Raw genomic sequence first — 19,723 nt, forward strand, 5'->3', positions numbered from 1 at the left:
AGACAGTGGTTTGGTGATGTGTACGGATGAGGAAACCACCAAACCCCTTTTCCCCAAACTAATGTGGAGTCTCTCGATTGTGTGAGAGGCGAATTCTCACGCTATGCAGAGGGCTTATGGAAGGGCAGGGCTCCAGGGTGACGCACCACAGTGCATTACACCCAGCCTTCTCTTTCTGGCTCCTCCGGCAAGTGTGTGTGTGTGTGTGTGTGTGTGTGTGTGTGTGTGTGTGTGTGTGTGTGTGTGTGTGTGTGTGTGTGTGTGTGTGTGTGTGTGTGCGCGCGCAGATGCACGCAGGAACACTGAGAAGCTCTGAACGGAAACAGCCAGCATTGGGGATCAACAGTTCTGATGGCACCCAGACACCAAGGTGATGGGCACAGCATAAATATCTAGAGAGGAGAGACAGACCAGTATACCTCCGCTCCAAGGGGGACAGTAGAGGAGAGCGCAAGGAGATCCCTGAGTAGCCTCCTCTGCCTCTTACAGTCTGAGAGGTGGATCTGGAATATGGCTTTTCCCATAAGAAAAGAAGCAGAGTTCTTGGCAGATGCAAGAGATTCCCCAGGGGTGGACTGTCTGATTGTTCTTTGGCCTGAATCTGTCAATGGATCCCAGCCAAAGACACGGCCTTCATAATCCCCACCCGTAGCTGTATTGATTGGCACAGCATAGGCCAGGGCACTGCAGGCTTCCCTTCACCTGCAGGGGCCATCTCTAGGCGTACAAAGGTGGGTAATTCAGCCTGTAGCTTATTTGAACCTTGGCCTCTTAGCCAGCAGGGTGCTGCCCGTGAAGGTAACCTTTGAGATCTGGACAGCTGCCCCTCTAGAGACTGGACTGAGTACCACCAAACTGCTTTCCCAGGGTGACTGTGCTATCAGATGCCTGTCTCTGTTGATGACCTAGTAGTGGAAAGTTCCATCTCCCATTCAAAGGCCCCTGCACCTCCTTCAGGTTTGTTAGGCCCAATCCATCCAAAATCACAGCAGCAAGGAGCTCTCCGTCTGGAGCTGGGTCTCAATGAACGTTTGTGCTGCTGGAGACAGGAGGACGCCCCGCGCATGGCATTGGCTGTGCTCACCCTACGAAAGTGGCCTTGTTGAGGACCATGTCTGTGGGAGACTGCGCAGCAGCTGCCCCCGTTGTGCCTTACTCTAGCCCCCGCATTTTCACAGCTCCACGTTCACTGATTTCTCAAATCACTAGCTATGTCTTGTCCAGCCATCACACAGGGTGAGGGTCTTCCACAGGGCCTGAGCAGCACAGGTGAGATGAACTCATGTGGAGGAGATGCACATCCTTGCAGAAGACCTGTGAGGTTAGGGTGAGTGAGGAACTGCTTTCCTTTTAGACTGAGAGTGTGCTACCCATAATGCCTTGAGAACATGTCTCGGGGGGTGTGTGTGTGTGAAGAGAGTCCCTGAGATTCCACAGGTACCGGATGACTCCAGACCCACTTTCCCAGCAGTGAAGTGGTCCCAGTCCTGCTGCAGTGCAACAGGCACCTCCAGCGTTTCCGACCAGGCAATGAGCGGCTAGAACCGGCCCTGCTTGAGCTGACAGTGGGCATGTGAATCCAGGGCCTTCAGCCCTAAAAGCCTCTACTCTTGGACGTAAGGAGTGTGGGCCCAGAGTTTTAAAAGTATGTAGGTGTTGCTTAAAACCCTTTTGAAAATGAGATTTAGGCTCCTAAATCAGGCGTTGGGATCCTGAGCGCCGCAGTGGCTGGATACCTTTAAAATCTGGGCCGAAGTCTATTAACTGGCAGCAATAGTAGACTTTTATCCTCTGATGTGGACCAACCCTTCAGGAGGACTAAGACCCACCTTCTCCTAATCAGAATGACACCAATGGAGGGGAGCTCCCCTGGCAGTGCTGCTGGCGCAGCCTGATGTGGCCGGGACAGCCCAGGCGCCCCAGGGGATGGGGATTGGCCTAGCCAGCGAGTTTAAAGCCCCATGCTGCAGTGACACACTGAAGTGCTCTCCAGGCGGCTGGGGGGGAGGGAGTAAGGGCCAGGTGCTTGTCCCAGTTGTGGCACAGGTTCAGACGCTGCGCAGTCCTTTGGCCAGCCTGCATCCTAGAGATAGGGCTGAGAAAGCCATGCAGGCTGCAGAGGGGCAGGGCGAGGAGGGTGGTGAGTCCCAGGGGAGACCTCTCCATAACTGACCAGGCAGAGCAGCTCCCGGCAGTCGGCCACTCAGTCCTGGCCCGTCCTCAAGACTGGACCCTGTTTCCTATCATGCTCTCAGCAGCATGCAGGGCAGGGGCTCTGTCCTGCTCTTGCCAATGGGAGATGTGGGTCTCAAATCCCCACGTCTGAGTCATTGCTCCCAAGAGTCACACACCCTCGGGGAGCATCAGCAACAGCATCGTCTGGGGGGCAGGTCACTGTCCATTCCCCATCCGTCATTTCCAGGTGAGGTTTGCTGGCCGTGCAAACCCACGGCCTGGCTGCAGCCAGCGCACCCTCTTCTGACCTGCAGAACTCCCTGCCACTGGAGCTCAGGAGCAGCCTGAGCCCGGCACTTTATAGGTGAGCGCTTTGCACAGGCGTCTCCTCCATAACGGAGCATCAGAATGGCCTGGCTAAGCTGGAGATGGCCCCCAGGTTCTCCAGGCTGGGGCGGAGAGGTTAGGCCCTGCTGAGAGACTCAAGGTGCCTCCTCTATGGGAGTGGGAGGGCTAGAAGAATAGATGAGATTAGGGGTAACAAGCGCCGCCAGCTCATTGGCTTCCAGGGACTTTGTGTGACAGGGCAGTGGGAATTCTGGCTTCTAGTGTGCACTCGCACGTCAGTCACAGTGGGACATGTGCCCTGTGGGCTGGTTTACACGCGGTCTCGGAAATCCCATGGGCCTGGGTTCAGTGTGGGAGCAGTGCCCAGGAGGGGATTCCCATCCTTGCAGACCTTGGACGCCAGGGTCACAGAGGCCTGAGCTACTTCATCACCAGAGTCAGGAGGGGGCAGACACAGGCAGCTTGAGGCTCGAGTTTCCTCCACAAGCCAAACAACAGACCTGGGTCCCCAAATCCCGTGCGACCTGAGTTACGTGGGGGGCCGGACTCAGCCCCGCTAGGAAGAGAGGAGAGTCTCAGGAAAAGGCGGAGAATGATCTACAGCCCTGGGAGTGAGCTCTGGTTCTCTGCAGCGTATCGTGAGGTACGCACAGGGTGGACAGAGACGGGTAGTGTTACCATGAGGGCCACGTGTTGTGTCTCTCTGCTGGGCGCATCCCGTGTAATAGAAGTTGATGAGAGGGGCTGTGTGGGAAGGTTCTGTGGCCCGGGTTCTCGTGGGTGGTGGGTATAATAGGCCAGAGAAGGCTAAGCCTCCCCAAACCCAGGCCGTGGCCCCGCCCACGCTCAGCCATGAGGCCCCGCCCTCGCTCCGCGTCTCCCCCTGAAGCCAGCGCAAGCTCAGCTCCAGCTGGGGCGGGCGAGCTGGTGTTTGGGCTGGCCGGCGTGGCTGGGGCGGGCTGGCTGGCTGCTCAGGGCAGCTCAGCTGGGGCTCCTCTGGCCGTGGTAGGGGGCTCGGGTGGGGCGGAAGGGACAGGCTAGGGGTAGGGCCTCGGGTGGAAGGGGCAGAGCCGGGGACTAGCCTCCCCTAAGAGGGGGTTCACACGCCGCCCATGCAGGTCTGACTAGATGGTCTGTGAATCGATGGTCCCTGTTTCAGACATTCGGTCCCAGAGCCTTGTGTGTTTGTAGCACAGTGGGGTCCCGCTTCACTCCTAGCTGCTACGGTAATACACATAAATAAATCATAATTATAGTATGTTTCCCTAGGGCCTGATCCAAAGCTCACTGAAGCCAAGGCGAGCCTTTCCGCTGACTTCAGTTTGGCTTTGGTTCTAGCCCTAGTTGCGTACAGGTTGTTTTGATTGAAAAGTCCAGTGCCGCTGGTCACAGACACACAGCAAAGAGATTGAAGGAGAACTGCAGCAAGCTGGTGTTTACCTGCTCAAATGCTGACAGGCAGGATTCTCATCCACTTTGCTGTGGAGCGGGAGCCTTAAAAACATCCCACTTTCTAATGTTAGTGCCGCGCTGGGAGGATCTGGGAAGCATTGTTTTAAAGAAAAGTAGTAAATTTAAACCTGCCCCCTCCCCACACAATGCAGCAGGCCTGATTTTTTTTATATATATAAAGGTAAATAGAAAAGGAAATAATGCACTGATGAGAGTGATTTCACATGTACATGTTTACACACCATCTTCCTAATCCAGGTGAGGCACCCATCTCCATGACAACTAGCTCCATGGCAGGCGAACTAGTTACAACACGTCCTCCCCCAGCTTCAATACAGCATGAGTCCACGTTGAGGAATAAATGGGAACTATCTGTGTTCTAACCACGTTCATGAACTGTGCCAAATTCGTGGCTTTAGCGTGGTCTCAGCACTTGGTTAAAGTCCCGTTTGCAGCACCAGAGGGAACCATGTTGCAACTGGGTCAGGGAAAACTGTGTTGTAACGAGGACCCCTAAATATGGGCTTGTGAGATTCCCATATGCTTCCAGTAGCTTCACCATGGGAATCACAAGTGCTCCAGAGCTCATGCCTTGGCTGCGCCATGTGAATTTCACTTTATTTTGGGTACTATCCGTAGAATGCTGACCACTTTAAGAAAGAAAAGCCCCTCCTCACGGGGATCAGGACGGGGCTAGCTAGACCGATTCTATGTTAAGCAGTTACAGTAGATGAAATCCTGGGGACATGATGATGTTAATGGCAAAACTCCCATTAGCTTCCATGGGGCCAGGATTCCACCATGTGTTTTAAATATGGCTGCTGTTAGCTGGGTTTTAGTGTGATTACATTGTGAGCCCCTCGGTGCAAGGGCTGTCCTTAAGTGCTTGGAAAGTGCCTGGCACATAGTGGATGCTACCCTTAATAACTCCTTTCACCAGTCTGGATAGGGGCTGGGGTTGTCTGAAAAGCATGTTATAAATCATCCAGAATCCACAAACTTGATTAAGCCAGGAAATTCAATGATATTTTCCCATCCTCCTTTGGGGAACTTTTACCCATATTCCATCCTGGATTTTGTGTGGCCAGCCTTTTGCTGAGGCCTTTGACTTCAGCAGGGCCAGGATTTCATCCCAAGCTGGTTGTCATGCAGTCTGGAGTGGCTCACGACCGTGAGTGCCAACCTCAGGCAGGGTGGGGCTCTAGCTTTTTTGCCGCCCCAAGCACAGCAGGCAGACTGCCTTTGGCGGCCTGCCTGCGGGAGGTCCCCGGTCCCGCGGATTCGGTGTACCCGCCGCCGAATTGCCGCCAAATCCGCGGGACTGGCGGACCTCCCACAGGCAAGCCGCAGAAGGCTGCCTGACTGCCGCCCTTGCAGGGACCGGCAGGGTGCCCCCCCGCAGCTTGCCGCCCCAGGCAGGCGCTTGGAGCGCTGGTGCCTGGAGCCACCGCTGACCTCAGGGCAGACTGTCAGAAGCAGGGCAGACACCCCAAACCAGTGCTGTGTTCTATAATTAGATTTCATCAACCTGATAACAAATGTGACCTCCTGGATCCCTGTAACAGTCTTACTATGGAGTGACAGACAGCCCCCTTGGGCACTCCGGTCTATCTTGCCACCCAGGCAGGTTGCACTTGGTGATAAATAGTCACTTACACCAAAAAACAACAAAATATTCAGGTTGCTCCCAGTCCCAAGAGACCAGTCACTTACCCCAGATCAATTTGTACCTTAGATCTCACACCAGAGACAACACTGGTAGTCAATCCTATAGCAAACTAATTAAGAATTTATTAACTAGGAAAAACAAATGAGAGCGTTATTTACAGGAGGCAAGAGATATGCACAAATGAGTTGCAGTATATGGCTCCAAAAGCGACAGAGATGTAGTAATCCGTCAGCATTGAATGTCTTTTCAGGGCTAACCCAGGTTGATCCTGGGGATCAAAGAAACGCTGCTTTTTGTTTCTTAGCTCCAGCCCTTGTAAGAGTCCAAACAGCAAAGAGATGAAAAATCTTCATGTCAGCTATCTTCATTTCCCTCTTCCAGCATTCAAACCCATGGGACGAAGCCTTCTGCACGTAGTTCCCCATGGATGCATGTTCTAAGATGGCCCACCTAATTTTGATAAACCTTCTGGATGGGCGGGGGGAGCCACTCTTCCCGTCTGAGTTCACAAGTTCAGAGCAGGCATTTTTACAATTATAAAACAAACATATTTTACCTGGTAGCCTGGAATACAGCCATTCCAAGTGAGATTAACGCAGGAAGCAATTTACAAGCATTTTATAGAGACTAAACACATCCTTACAAGTCTAACATCTATCTTGAACAATATTAACATATAGGTGAACTGGTCTGGTTTCCAGCTATAAATTTGTCAGTGCTCAGCTGACGCCTACAGACTTGGCAAGAGCTGGCATCTGGTTTAACAACGTCACACGGGTGATGCTGCAAGAACAGTCTGGGGTGGGGTGGGGGGGTTAAGAGGGTCGTAGGGGTTGGAGATTTCTGGTTACAAGCTTCTTGAAGGCATTTTAATGTTGTCTCCTTCCTTCTGTTTCAGGATATGACCTACCTCTGTATATCAGTGTCAGATTCATCCAGTCAAAACCTGTAAGTTCTTTCCAAGTTTTTAGCCTACATGGGCAGCAAATTGTCAGTTTTCAATGAATGAAAGTTCAAATTCTAATGATCACCCCTTCCTGGCTGGGACAATCTTTCGATCCTTGCTGAGCTTAAAGACAGCCTGCATATTAATAATATTTCTAGATTTGATCTATATGTACATGTGTGCAGAGCTAGTCAAAAAATGGCAAACTCATTTTCCTCAAGATTTCCTAGTTGATTTTGTGTCAAAGGATTTGAAATGGATCCATTTTTCATTTGCTTATATTTTTAATTGCCATTTCCCCCCCATTTTTCCCTCCAAACTTTCCTTGGACACATTCCTGAAATAATTGTCAAAACTTTGCACAAACAACTATCGATAAGCATTTGGATAATGTTTTCAACACTGACTCTAAAAGAAACATTGAAAAAAGGCACATTTTTCACAAAACCCCTGCCCCCAAAATCTGACCAAGTAGACAATTTTTTGCCAAAAAATATTGTTTCTGAAAAAAGGCCATTTTTAAAAATGAAAATGCCCACTTGGATACAGGAGAGACAGGGTGGGTGAAGTAATATCTTTTCTTGGACACTGTGTACAACTATTGGAAACAAGTTGACCAGGTCTGTTTGTGTGTGTGTGTATACACATAGATACATAAAAACATAAGAACGGCCATACTGGGTCAGACCAAAGGTCCATCTAGCCCAGTATCCTGTCTTCTGACAGTGGCCAATGCCAGGTGCTTTAGAGGGAATGAACAGAACAGGTAATCATCAAGTGATCCATTCCCTGTCGCCCATTCCCAGCTTCTGGCAAACAGAGGGTAAGGACACCATCCCTGCCCATCCTGGCTAATAGCCATTGATAGACCTATCCTCCCTGAATTTATCTAATTCTTTTTTTAACCCTGTTATAGTCTTGGCCTTCACAACATCCTCTGGCAAGGAGTTCCACAGGTTGACTGTGTGTTATGTGAAGAAATACTTCCTTTTGTTTGTCTATTAATACTTCCTTTTGCTGCCTATTAATTTCATTTGGTGACTCCTAGTTCTTGTGTTATTAGAAGGAGTAAATAACACTTCCTTATTTACTTTCTTCACACCAGTCATGATTTTATAGACCTCTCAATCATATCTCCCCTTAGTCGTCTCTTTTCCAAGCTGAAAAGTCCCAGTCTTATTAATCTCTCCTCATATAGAAGCCGTTCCATATCCCCAATCATTTTTGTTGTCCTTGTCTGAACCTTTTCAAATTCCAATATTTCTTTTTTGAGATGGGGCAACCACATCTGCACGCAGTATTCAAGAAGTGGGCGTACCATGGATTTATATAGAGGCAATGTGATATTTTCTGTCTTATTATCTATCCCTTTCTTGATGATTCCCACCATTCTGTTCGCTTTTTTGACAGCTGCTGCACATTGAGTGGATGTTTTCAGAGAACTATCCACAATGACTCCAAGATCTCTTTCTTGAGTGGTAACAGCTAATTTAGACCCCATCATTTTATATGTATAGTCGGGATTATGTTTTCCAATGTGCATTACTTTGCATTTATCAACATTGAATTTCATCTGCCATTTTGTTGCCCAGTCACCTAGTTTTGAGAGATCCTTTTGCAGCTCTTCGCAGTCTGTCTGGGACTTAACTATCTTGAGTAGTTTTGTATCATCTGCAAATTTTGCCACCTCACTGTTTACCCCCTTTTCCATATCATTTATGAATATGTTGAATAGGACTGGTCCCAGTACAGACACCTGGGAGACACCTCAATTTACCTCTCTCCTTTCTGAAAACTGACCATTTATTCCTACCCTTTGTTTAGGAATAAATGGCTACAATGGGAGGCAGTGTGCTAGAATGAGTAGAGCACTGGACAGGCTTCTATGCCTGGCTCTGCCACATGACTTCGGATAAGACATTTCCCCTCTCTGTGCCTCAGTTTCCCCATCTGTAAAATGGGGATGATGATCCTGACCTCCTTTGCAAAGTGCGTTGAGATCTCCTGAAAAAAAACGGACTAGCTAAGAGCGAGGCATTGTCATCTCTGTGTGTATGAATAGCTGCATGTGCATTTGGGGCCCTTTCAGGAATCCTGTCACCCCAGCACACGGTGCTGTACTCTGCAATACTAAGTGTTGCTGAGGTGCTACTGCTTTTGCATGCATGCATGATTGTCCTCAGTCAGCCTGGCAGATTTAGTAAATCCCCCCCATGCGCTGAGGTTCATGCAGCTGCTTCCACACTGCAAAACCCTCTTCCCAGGTAAGATATGGCTGGGGGCAGAGCTGATTACAGCTCCTCCTTTGTGCTGCAGCGCTTGGAAGGAATGCGCTGGTGAGGGAGCGTGTTGGGTGTTATTCTCCAGCCACTCTGGAGCCTGCCTTCTAGGAACTGCTGCAGCGTTATAACCCCAGGGAGATGGAGCGGAGTAGTGACTTTCTGCGTCAGACCTAGTAATGGTCTGTTCAGTTCTCTCTGGTGCATGAGTGGGAGGAGCTGTGCAGGCCCGTCTTTGGGATGGGAGTTCTCTCCTTACCCACAAGTCCTTTCTGTCTTGCTTCGCTCCTTCTCACCCCACTTTCCCCTGACCCCCATGCCCGGGACGGCGTGTGTGTGTGTGTGTTTGTGTGTTGTGGGGGTGCAGTGGATTTTCTCTCTCCTGGGCCCCCGTGGGATCTGAAGAATGGGGCTGGTGGACAGGTCTTTTCCCACTGCTGAGCTTCAGTCTGCATAAGGCCACACAGTGCCTTCCAGATCCCAGTGGATCCATGTTAAATTCAGGACCATCCACAGCGGTGACTCCTCACTGGTGGATTTCATGGGCCACCAAACCCAGCTCCAGACAGAGGGTTGTGTGTTTGGAGTTGGAGGTTTTGACTTCTCTTCCCAAGGCCTCCTGCACACGCTGGCCAACCCTCGGTGCGGTACCATCATCACTGCAAAGGTCACGGTATCGGCCCCCACTGAGCGTAATCCAGTGGCAGAATCTGAAAGTGGCAACCCTTCAGTTCTGGGGCACATACCTTGGGGTGCTCCAAAGCTCATCTTTCCATGCACACATAGTATCGGGGTGCCCCAGGAATGATGCCAGTCCGACATCATTGCCACCCCATTTCCACATAGAAACGCCACTTGCACATGCAATCCCGAGGCTCTGAGTGCCCAGAACTGGGGGTGTGCAAGTTCAGAGGCCGCTTTGGAAACTTTGTCCCTGGGTAGGGTGACCAGACAGCAAGTGTGAAAAATCGGGACGGGGTGGGGGGTAATAGAAGCCTATATAAAAAAAAGACCCAAAAATCAGGACTATCCCTATAAAATCAGGACATGTGGTCACCCTATCCCTGGGTATTTGGAGAGCTGCTAGTGTTCCACTGGAAAGTGCATCTTTTGGAGAAAGAGACATGCCCCAGCCTACTAATTCTGCTTGCTCATGTTCCCACTGAGCGGAAAGAGAAGCTTTACAAGAAAACCTTTCCTCAGCAAGATCAGGATTTTTTTTTTCCCTTTGTGACATGTCTACACAAAACTGGCCACAGGAAGGAAGAGTTGTTCAAGGAACTATTTTCTGCACATTGCTTTATACCAGAGATTTCACAATGTGGGTGCACTTACAAAGGATTTCTAAGGAGGGAGGTTTGTGACTGGAGACTTTGGCGACTCATAATGACCTGCATGTAAAGAGGGAATCTGTACTAATTACTCTAGGAGATGGCTGGAAATTGAGTATGTTCCTTGGGGCTGATGCCTGTAGACATAAGAGAGAGGATTCTGGTGGCTGACATAGTCTGGGAAGTCAACTGGGGTAGAGTCAGCAAAAGTGGATTCCCATGGTGAGGAAGTCAGCACTACATTAAAAACCTGAAGCAAACAATTATACAAAAAGGCATGGCCAGCAGTGCATTTCCGGGGCTGGTGTACTGTGGGACGTGAAGCCAAAGGCTTCAAGCTACCCAAGGAGAGCAATAAAGCCATCATAACCGAGGCCCTATGTTTTTGGTTTTTATTTTGTTTAAAATTCCTGGGAATGGATCTGTGTTTATTACAAAAATTAAAAACTGGGTGAAAATCGGTGCAAAAAATTAACTTCACAATTTTCTGGGTAAAAATCCACATTAATGTTAGGGGATGTGAGGGCAGAAAAAATGCAACAAATAGAGAAAGTAAGAGTATTGAAAGTAAATGCAGTTTAATGCTGTGGTTTATTTTATGAACTGTACATTCATAGTACGTACATATATGCGCACACGTGTGTGTATGTGTGTTCCACTGCATAGCTTTACTTTAACAGACAACCTTGCATTTACACTTAGGCTAACGTATTAAGATAAACACATCTACTAAGGTAGTGTATTGGCTTTTCTTAACATAATCAGTATTTTCATGTAGTTGAATAGTCCAAAGTTTGGGTGAAAATCAGTAAAAACCAAATAATAGCTTTTGTAAAACCCGGGACTTTTTCAGTAAAAATCAGTCAAAACTGAAAACAAAGGGCCTTCCCCATAACACAAGGCCAGCAGTGCCTTATTCCTATAATGGAATGGAAAGTATTACAAAGACATTCCTACGGGTAGATGAGCTGGGAGGAGTTGACTCATGGAAGACGTTATCCAATCAGGTAGCTGTATTTGGGCTAGTTTCATGACCTAGCCATAGGGCTTTGTGATGGTATAAGACAACTCAGGTTTCCTTCACAGCCTTTGCTTTTCCCTTCCTTAGCCAGTAAGGGTGGGAGAGCTGGAGCAGCCCCCTGGAGATAGGCGGAAGGGGAGGAGGCATCATGTGACTCAGTGCCTCCTCATGGCCGGTTGAAGAGTCAGGATGGTGGCGAGTGGCTGTGACAGGTGGGACGGTTAGAAGGAGTGAGTTTGAGGTGGAGAAAACGGGGCTGTTCCAGGGTTGTGGCAGGAATGCAAAGGAGTTTGGGATGGAAATGAAAGAGAAGATCTGAGAGATGATGATAATTTACAAAGCCATCCATTTGTTTCTATATGAGAGACAGCAGGGGGGTGGGGATCTACATAGCAAGACAAGAGGTGCTAGAGGGGAATTGTTTGAGGACTTCAGAACGGTGAAGGACAGAGTCCCTTTCCCATAACATGAAAGCAATGGGTCCCTGCATGGATTGTTCTTCTTCAAGTGACATATCCAATACGGAGGCTGTCCACCACCACCACCCATCTTTCACAGTCACAACAGAGTTATAAAACTTCCACTCTCCTTTGGATACCGGTTGATCTGGTGCTGTTTCCGCCGTAGCTGGCTTTCTTTCCTCCTCTTACTGGTTTCCCTGCCATCTTGCCTGATAGTATGAATGCTCCAGTCAGGTCACTCTGAGATCAGCGTATCTACAGAAAGATGTGATTGACTTCCTAAGGTCTCAAGTAAGTGGGCTTTTTAACAATTCATACTTCTCATCACCTCATTGTGCCTAGTTTTGGTGATCCAGCTAATTTTAATGTTCTTCTGTAATGCCCAAACTCAGACCCTCTGAGTCATCTCTGTATCCTCCTTAAGTGTTCAGCTCCCACATCTCTGGTGGAGGAGTGACCACATGCAGCCCGTCAGCAATCTAGCGTGGCTGAGTAGTGTCAACTTACGACAACCCCGGAGTCTTTGGAAGTTGTTGAATGTGTTTTTTGCAAGCTGTGTCCTTCTCTTGATTTCTTCTTTGCCTCTTCTGCCTGACACTGGATGGGATTGTAAGACAGTGGATGGGGGTCCTACCTACTTAAAAACTGATTGAGAATTTCTGGGTTTGGCTCACTGTGTTTAATCAGCCTAAGGAATTCACTGTCCCCAGAGGTTAAATAGTGTAGCAGCATTTTAAGATATATACCTGTGCAACCATGGTCTAGTGGTTAGAACAAAGGACTGGAGTCAGGAGATTTGTTCCTAGACCTTGCCACTGATTCTCAAGGGAAACTCACTTAAACTTTCTGAGTTTTGGTTTACCCAGCTGCTGCATGGGGAATGGGAGACTTCGCTACAAGGTGTGACAGGGAATAGGGGTTAGCTCCAGTGAACAAGGGATTCAATTCCAAGGAAGGCACTACCACTGAGTTCATAGGACTCTGTTAAACACCAAGTTGCTGCCAACAGCTGTTTTCCCCCCACCTGCTATACCTCTTTAGGTGCTATAAAATGCAAAGTATTATCAGTTAATAATCTGATAAACCTCAAGCTGCAGATTATTAGCTGATTGCCTATGGGCCAACTGAATTATAGAGAGTTGGGGTTTTTGTCTCCTTCCCCTGAAGCATCAAGAATTGGCCACTCCTGGCAGGAGGATACCACAGCAGATGGACCAGTGGTTTGATATGATGTGGCTACTCCTATGTTCCCAAAAGCAGAGAGACTTTACCTTCCATGAGTTAAGGAGAGGACTGGAAATCTGCATGGGGATAAGCTTTTGTTCCAAGTCCAGGGGAACTCGGGACATTTCCAGCTCACTTTTAGCCAGCCTTCATCTGCTTCTCAGTCCAGAGAAAGAAGGAAAGTTTGCTGAAGAGCTAACAGCCTTTGCTATAAGACAGACTGGATGAGCCTGTTATAAACCCAATGGGATTAGGGCCTTGAGTGCATCCAACCCATCCTCCTCTCTCTACATTAGCTTCCCTTCCCATAGAATTTCAAATCAACTGCAACGTCTTAGTCCTTATCTTCAAAGCCCTCCATGGCCTGAGCCCAGGGTGTCTAAAAGACCACCTAATGCTCCAGGACAAAGCATGGTTGACAACTGTGCTTTAACACAACGGAGCTCTCAGCAATAAGGGTAGAGCCCATCTTTGTGGGAGACAGAACTTTCTCTGGGGGTGGTCCGAGACTGGAATGAACTCCCCCAGGAATGAAGATCCATTCCAAAACTCACCACTTGCCACTTCAAATGCAAAGTGCATTCCTTTGACTAGCCTTCTCTAACAAACACGTAGCAACAGGTATATTTATATTTAAAAAAAAGAACCCTACCAAAACAAGACAGTCCACAGCACACGCTTTTCCCTCTGGGGAGAGGATGAGAGAACAAAACACCATGTGACAGATGTGTAGACACGTTGCTTAATGCACTACGGGAAGACGCTCAGGTACCATGGTGATGAGCGTGGTATAAAAACCTTTACAGGATAGTAGTCTCTCTCTGAGCTTTGGGCAACTAAAGCATTTGCTGCCATTGGCACTGTCTTTGGCTGGTTTCTAGAAGGTGTGTGAACTGTGTTCTTCCAGGAGGTGGGCAGCATCCCTTCTTAGCAGAGAAGCTAGAGATGGAAAAGATTTGTCAGATCCCCTGAGCCAGGATTAGAACCTAGAAGTCTGGACTCCCACTCCTGTGGTTGCACATGAATAACAAGCTCTCCAGTACCAGTGTAGAATGAGTCGGATGTTCTACAGAGAAAAGCCACCCGCCTGGTTGCTGGGGAATGGCTCCGCTGTGGCTTTGTACAATCAATCGAATCTTGTCTTAACTTCTGAGAAATCAGGAAGGCTGTGGGAGAACATCCCCACCCTTATCATGAGAAGGCTGAGGAAGTCAGGGTGATGTCTGAGAAAGCATGTGTGGTGGGGGAAGGGAAGGAAGGAAGGAGAGGAGCTTCTGATGGCTTAACCTTGTTCCTGCAATAACAATAGCCCTTATCTCGGCTCCAAGGGTCCTGTTCCAGGGAGAGATGCTGGACTCATTTAATAAATCACCAATTCACTTGGATGGTGACAAAGGAAGCATTCTGCTGCCACACACGCAAAGGGTTAACGTCTCCTTGGCCGGGACTGGTGTTACGCCAGGCTGGCTGGTTGCCAGACCTCGGCTTGCTTTGTTTTTCTTAGAACTTTTGTTAATGGTTCACATATGGCCAGGAGCTCTGCAGATCCAAGAAGGGCAGAGAGGACAGATCAGATTCTGATCTCTGGCACACATGGGCATAAGCCAGGAGTAACTCCATTGACATCCGTAGAGTTAGTCCAGGTATAACTGAAGCCAGAATCTGGCTCAGTATATTTATGCAGAGGGCAGGAACCTTCCAGGATTTCCCCTACATCTTCCCCTGGCCATTGTCCTGGCTCATCCTTATGGCTCCCAAGGAAGCCTGGACCAAACACCTTTCCAGAGTCCATCCAAGTCTCCCAGAGGTGGCTCCCTGCCTTCAGAGTTGCACCCATCGATACCAGGTCTGAATTTATCCCAAAGAATTGGGCAGGGAGAGCAAGAGGTAGAGAAAGGAGCATCTAATCTGGAACGTGAATGGAGAACACAGCCGGGGGTGCTGATGGAAACAATGATGAGGGCCAGCCGCACACCTGCTATCCTGGGCCTGGGCTTTCCCTGCAGTTTCTCCCCTGACCTATCATCACCCTTCGGTTACCTCTCCCTTTTGGATTGAAAAGGGCCCCTTTGTTTTTTTAATGGGGAAAAAGGTCTTCAGAATTCAGCCATCACTTCCTTGGCTTAGAGGCAGCGTCTGTCCAGCGAATAACAAGGAAACATTTACTGTAAACACTGACTTAGAAGAAGAAGAAGGAACACAAAGGTTTGCACCCTGCCATTATTCTTGAAATATTCTTTGTGTTTGATGGGATTTAGCAGAGTGACGTTTACATTGGCACCTAGATACTATGATGCCGGGCATGGGCGGATGTTTGTGAGCTTTATCAGCATAACACCCCGCCTTTAAATCTGGTAACATATCACTGGCGTTCTTGTTATAATTTGTATGAGGGTAATACCTATAGACGCCAACTGAGATCTGGGCCCCACTGTGCTGAGCTCTGTAAGGAACAGTCCCCACCCACGAGGGTTCACAATCGAAATAGACGAGAGGTGGGAGAAAGGAATCATGATTATCTCCATTGTACAGAAAATCAGAGAAATAATAGAAATGGCAGGCAGGAAGAGACCTCGAGAAGTCATCCAGTCCAGTCCCCTGTGCTGAGGCAGGACCCAGTAAACCTAGAGCCTCCCTGACAGGGGTTTGTCCAACTTGTTCTTAAAAACCTGCAATGACGGGGATTCCACAACCTCCCTTGGAAGCCTCTTCCAGAGCCTAACTACCCTGATTGTTAGAAAGTTGTTCCTAATATCTAACCTACATTGTTTGCTGTAGGTTAATCCCATTACTTCTAGTCCTACCTTCAGTGGAGAGGGAGAGCAATTGATCCCCATCCTCTTTATAACAGCCCTTAACAGATTTGAAGACTATCAAGTCCCCCCTCGGTCTTCTTTTCTCAAGACTAAACATGCCCATTTTTTTAAACTTTTCCTTATAACAACAATACCTAGCTCTTATCTAGCACCTGTCATCAGCACATCTCGAAGCGCTTTATAGAAGAGATCTGTATCATTATCTCCATTTTACAGGTGGAGAAACTGAGGTATAGAGAGGTGAAGTGACTTGACCAAGGTCACCCGGGAAGTCTGTGGCAGAGCTGGGGACTGAGCCCCAATCGCCCGAGTTCCAAACCAGTGCCTCGTCCCCAAGACCATCCTTCCTTAGTGGAGGAGTATGGGCCAGTGTACTGAGTAGGGGACTAGCGGCCAGGGAGTCCTGGGCTCTAACCCTGAGGTGCAGGGGAGCTAACCGATGGAGCTCTCTGAGTCTCAGCTGCCTAACGGCACGAAGGGGTTAATTTGACACTTCTCTCTCACCGGGTTGTGGGGGGTCTCCAGTTAATGGCTGTGCATCACTTTGGGTACATAACCGGCTATCCAGATGCAGTGCTCCCCTGGTCCTGATGCTAACTCGCCAGGTCAAGCAGGGCCGTGCTTAAAACCGGCATCTTCCTGCAGCAGCACGAGACTTGGCAGCTCTCTTTATCCCACCTCCCCACAGAAAGGAGCTCGGTGTCTTGTCCAGAGAGCCAGGAGAGCGCAGCTTCTCTGGAAACGGGCTGCCCCAGAACAACGTGCTCCGTAAAATGGGTGACCTCTGCCTAATCTCGCTGTTTGCTTTCTCTCCTAGGAGCCAGCATTTTAAGGAGAGCATCAGGTTCATTCATGAATGCCGGCTCCATGGGGGAGGCTGCCTCATTCATTGGTCAGTGTTGATGTCAATTGCCCCCTTTGCGTATATTCACTGTGTTTTTCATTGTTCTCAAAAGCTCTATTAATACTACGGTGGCCCCCAAAAGCCCCAGTGAAACCAGGGCCCCATTGTGAAGGTGCTGCACAGATACACAAGGAGAGACAGGCCCTGCCCTGACTGGGTCCAGGGTCCCATTGTGCTGAGTTCTGCACGGGCACAGACAGAGAGACAGGCCCTGCCTTGAAGAACTTGCGGTCTAAATAGACAAGACAGATTAGCGATGGGAGGGGAAATAGTTGCCTAGAGATTGGAAGCCTCTTGCCCAAGGTCCCCCAGCAGATCAGCGATAGAGCTGGGAACAGAATCTATATCTTTTGAGTCCCAGTGCAGTTTCCCATCCACTGGATTAACGATAGCTCTTGATAGGAAAAGCATTCTCGAAAGAGGCCCCCTCTGAAACAGGGGACTGGCTTTCCACACACACTTTGTATCGTTCACAGGGTGTTGGTGCAGGGCTGACCGATGCACTCCATGCAGGACGTACTTCTAGCCAGGCAGCTGACTTGGGGTTGCTCCTCCTGTTCACCTGCATGGGGCTCTCCCACCTCCTGAGTGCACCATGTCACCCTGTGCTCTTCTTGTTTTCAATCCTCCTGCTATGACAGCCTGGCTGGAGTTTCCCGCAGCACCACCATCCTGGTGGCTTACCTTATGACTGTGACCGACCTCAGCTGGGAGGAGTGTCTGGCTGCCACCAAGGTCGTCCGTTCCTATGTCAGTCCCAACTTTGGCTTTCAGCAGCAGCTGCAGGAGTACGAGAGAACTCTGCTCAAGGAGGTACATCCTTTCCTCTCCTTGCTCGTGGGCTGGCATTTACCCATAGGACAAAACAATTGTAGGCCATGACACTCAGATGTTCCCATTACTGGTGTGACGCATTGTTGGCGCGTGCATGGGATGTGGTGAGAGTAAGTTGCAATGTCATTATGTCTTGGCCTCCAAAATAAATCAAGAACCAAATTTGCAGAGGGTCCCTTGTCTGTGTCAGCAAAATTCACAGGCACGTCTGTTTTGCACCCATAAAATAGGTAACTGATCATGCAAAAATACCAAATGCTTGCACAAGTTGGGGGTTGGGCCTGCTTCTTGTTATTTGGGGACTTTGTTTGTTTTATGCATGCATGCAAAAAAAAAGTACCAACAAATTTTGTGGGTGCATTTTGTGTGTGAAAATTTGGTACTGTAATTGTCTGATGAGCTCTGTTTGTGAGGCTGGCTGGCGGAAAAGAAGATGCTGCTGGGTAGTCCAGGATGGATGATGAGTGCTGGCTGGGGCCTGAGCAGCAGCAGCCGCCCAGAACTAGAATAGTGGGGAGGGGTGAGGTAATTGCAGGTCAGGATAGTGATGCTTGGATAGTGTGTGCGTCTAAGCAGGGCTTCATTTGACAGCAAGTCTCCCATGTTCAGCAGCTAAAGGACATAAACAAACGTTAATTAAAAAATCCAACCTCCAGTAAACAAAGCAGAGGATCAGGCCTAAGGAAAACGCGATCACTGGCTGAGCCCGGCCCGATCGAAGAGAAGGATTCTTTCTGGCTTGCATTAGATTAAGTTAAACAAATCCTAGAAGTCCCAAGAGGAGATGTCATGAGTAAAGATGATGACGTCTGCATAGTTCTTCTGCATCTGGAACTACTTTGCGCTCCTGAGCGGGAATGCAGCTTTTTAGAGGCAGAGGCTGAGGATCTGCGGCCAACTCAGTGTGAAGAGGAGTGAGGTTGGCTAACTCTGGCAGTAGCACCTTACCCCCAGAGGAGTCAGGACCTGGCAGGAAAGGGCTGGGATCAGGTAGCCAATGTTACTCCTCCTTGAACATCTGCTAGTGCCTGCAGGCCAGCAGTGAATGGTGCACCTCTTGGAGTGTTTAATAAATGTCACTTCCACGCATGCTCCCCTCGGTGTCCCCGGAGCCATTCTGCCTGCCTTTCCCCCATGCCTCCTGCCAGCATCACCAAGATGCTTCACGTGCCGGTCCTTAGTTTTGTGACAGGTTGTAGCTAGGGCGTGCTTTGTTCCATTCCAAGCCCCAAGGTCTCTAGAGGGGATTTTTTAATCTTGTCCAAAGGAGCCAGCATGTGACACAGCTCAGAATGTCAACAGCTTCCCATTGAGTCCTGGGCTGTGTGGATCGGTGCCCTGTTATTTCCCTTCTGGGCCTGTTGTTTTGATGGGTGAACTTAGGTCAGGCCCTTCTGAGCAAACTCCCATGGGGGTGGACTGTTGTGTCACATGATAAGCAGCAGCCTGACAGTCACCAGCTTTTAGGAACTTCTCCAGAAAAATGTCAAACAAATTACAAAATATGCCACACCCCGGAGATTCCCTCTGGGGCTTCCCCCCAGTGAACAGAGCTCGCCCGGACATCAGGCACTCAGCAAGGCTGGATGGAGTCCTAACCGAGAGGGCCGTCAGGACACTGCTGTGATGCAGGCGCCGCTGAACTAAATCCCCAGTGTTCCAAAATCAGGGGTCAGCCCCACCCCAAAAATCATGAGATAAAAAAAAAAAATCCGTTTTGCATTCCTGTTCTTTGCCTTTGGCTTTTTGAGTCCTTTGGTCGCACTCGGATGCCATAGGTGCTGGAACTAGGGGTGTGGGGGTGCCGCCGCACTCCCTGGCTTGCAGTGGTTTCCATTCTATACAGGGTTTACAGTTTGGTTCAATGGCTCTCAGCACCCCCACATTACAAATTGTTCCAGCACCCCAGCTCGGGTCACATTTTTCAAGCTTTTCTCTGCAAACATGAAAGCTAGAAGTATTTCAAAAAAGAATGCTGAGAGTCTCAGTTAATCACATGACTCCAGAAGTTGGGCCTTTAAGAAGACCCCAAAACAATGGCCTGTGCTGCTGCGTCTTTGCTATTATTGTTACCTGTGCTAGCTAGATAAGAGCTGACATGGGTATGCTTACCCATGCTGCAATCACACCTTGATTTTGTGGTGTAGATATACCCCTCGTCCAGTGTCCTGCCCACTGCACCACACTACCTCTCATCCTATGGGCGCCCCTTATCTTTTAGACACATGCTGCCTTGTCCTCTGACTGCAACAACAGATGAGTG

At 49.1% G+C, this 19,723-nt stretch overlaps 1 protein-coding gene across 1 annotated transcript in view; it reads left to right on the forward strand.

The window, feature by feature from the left end:
• Positions 1-19,723, forward strand: part of LOC135889004 (dual specificity protein phosphatase 22-A-like) — a 37,128-nt gene that overhangs the window by 12,394 nt on the left and 5,011 nt on the right. Inside the window, exons 4-6 of the mRNA XM_065416818.1 lie at positions 6,543-6,592; positions 16,540-16,614; positions 17,268-17,439. Coding sequence (XP_065272890.1) covers positions 6,543-6,592; positions 16,540-16,614; positions 17,268-17,439 — 297 coding nt within the window. The remainder of the gene's footprint in view (positions 1-6,542; positions 6,593-16,539; positions 16,615-17,267; positions 17,440-19,723) is intronic.

Source organism: Emys orbicularis, chromosome 14, assembly GCF_028017835.1.
Source record: "Emys orbicularis isolate rEmyOrb1 chromosome 14, rEmyOrb1.hap1, whole genome shotgun sequence".
Classification (NCBI taxonomy): domain Eukaryota; kingdom Metazoa; phylum Chordata; order Testudines; family Emydidae; genus Emys; species Emys orbicularis.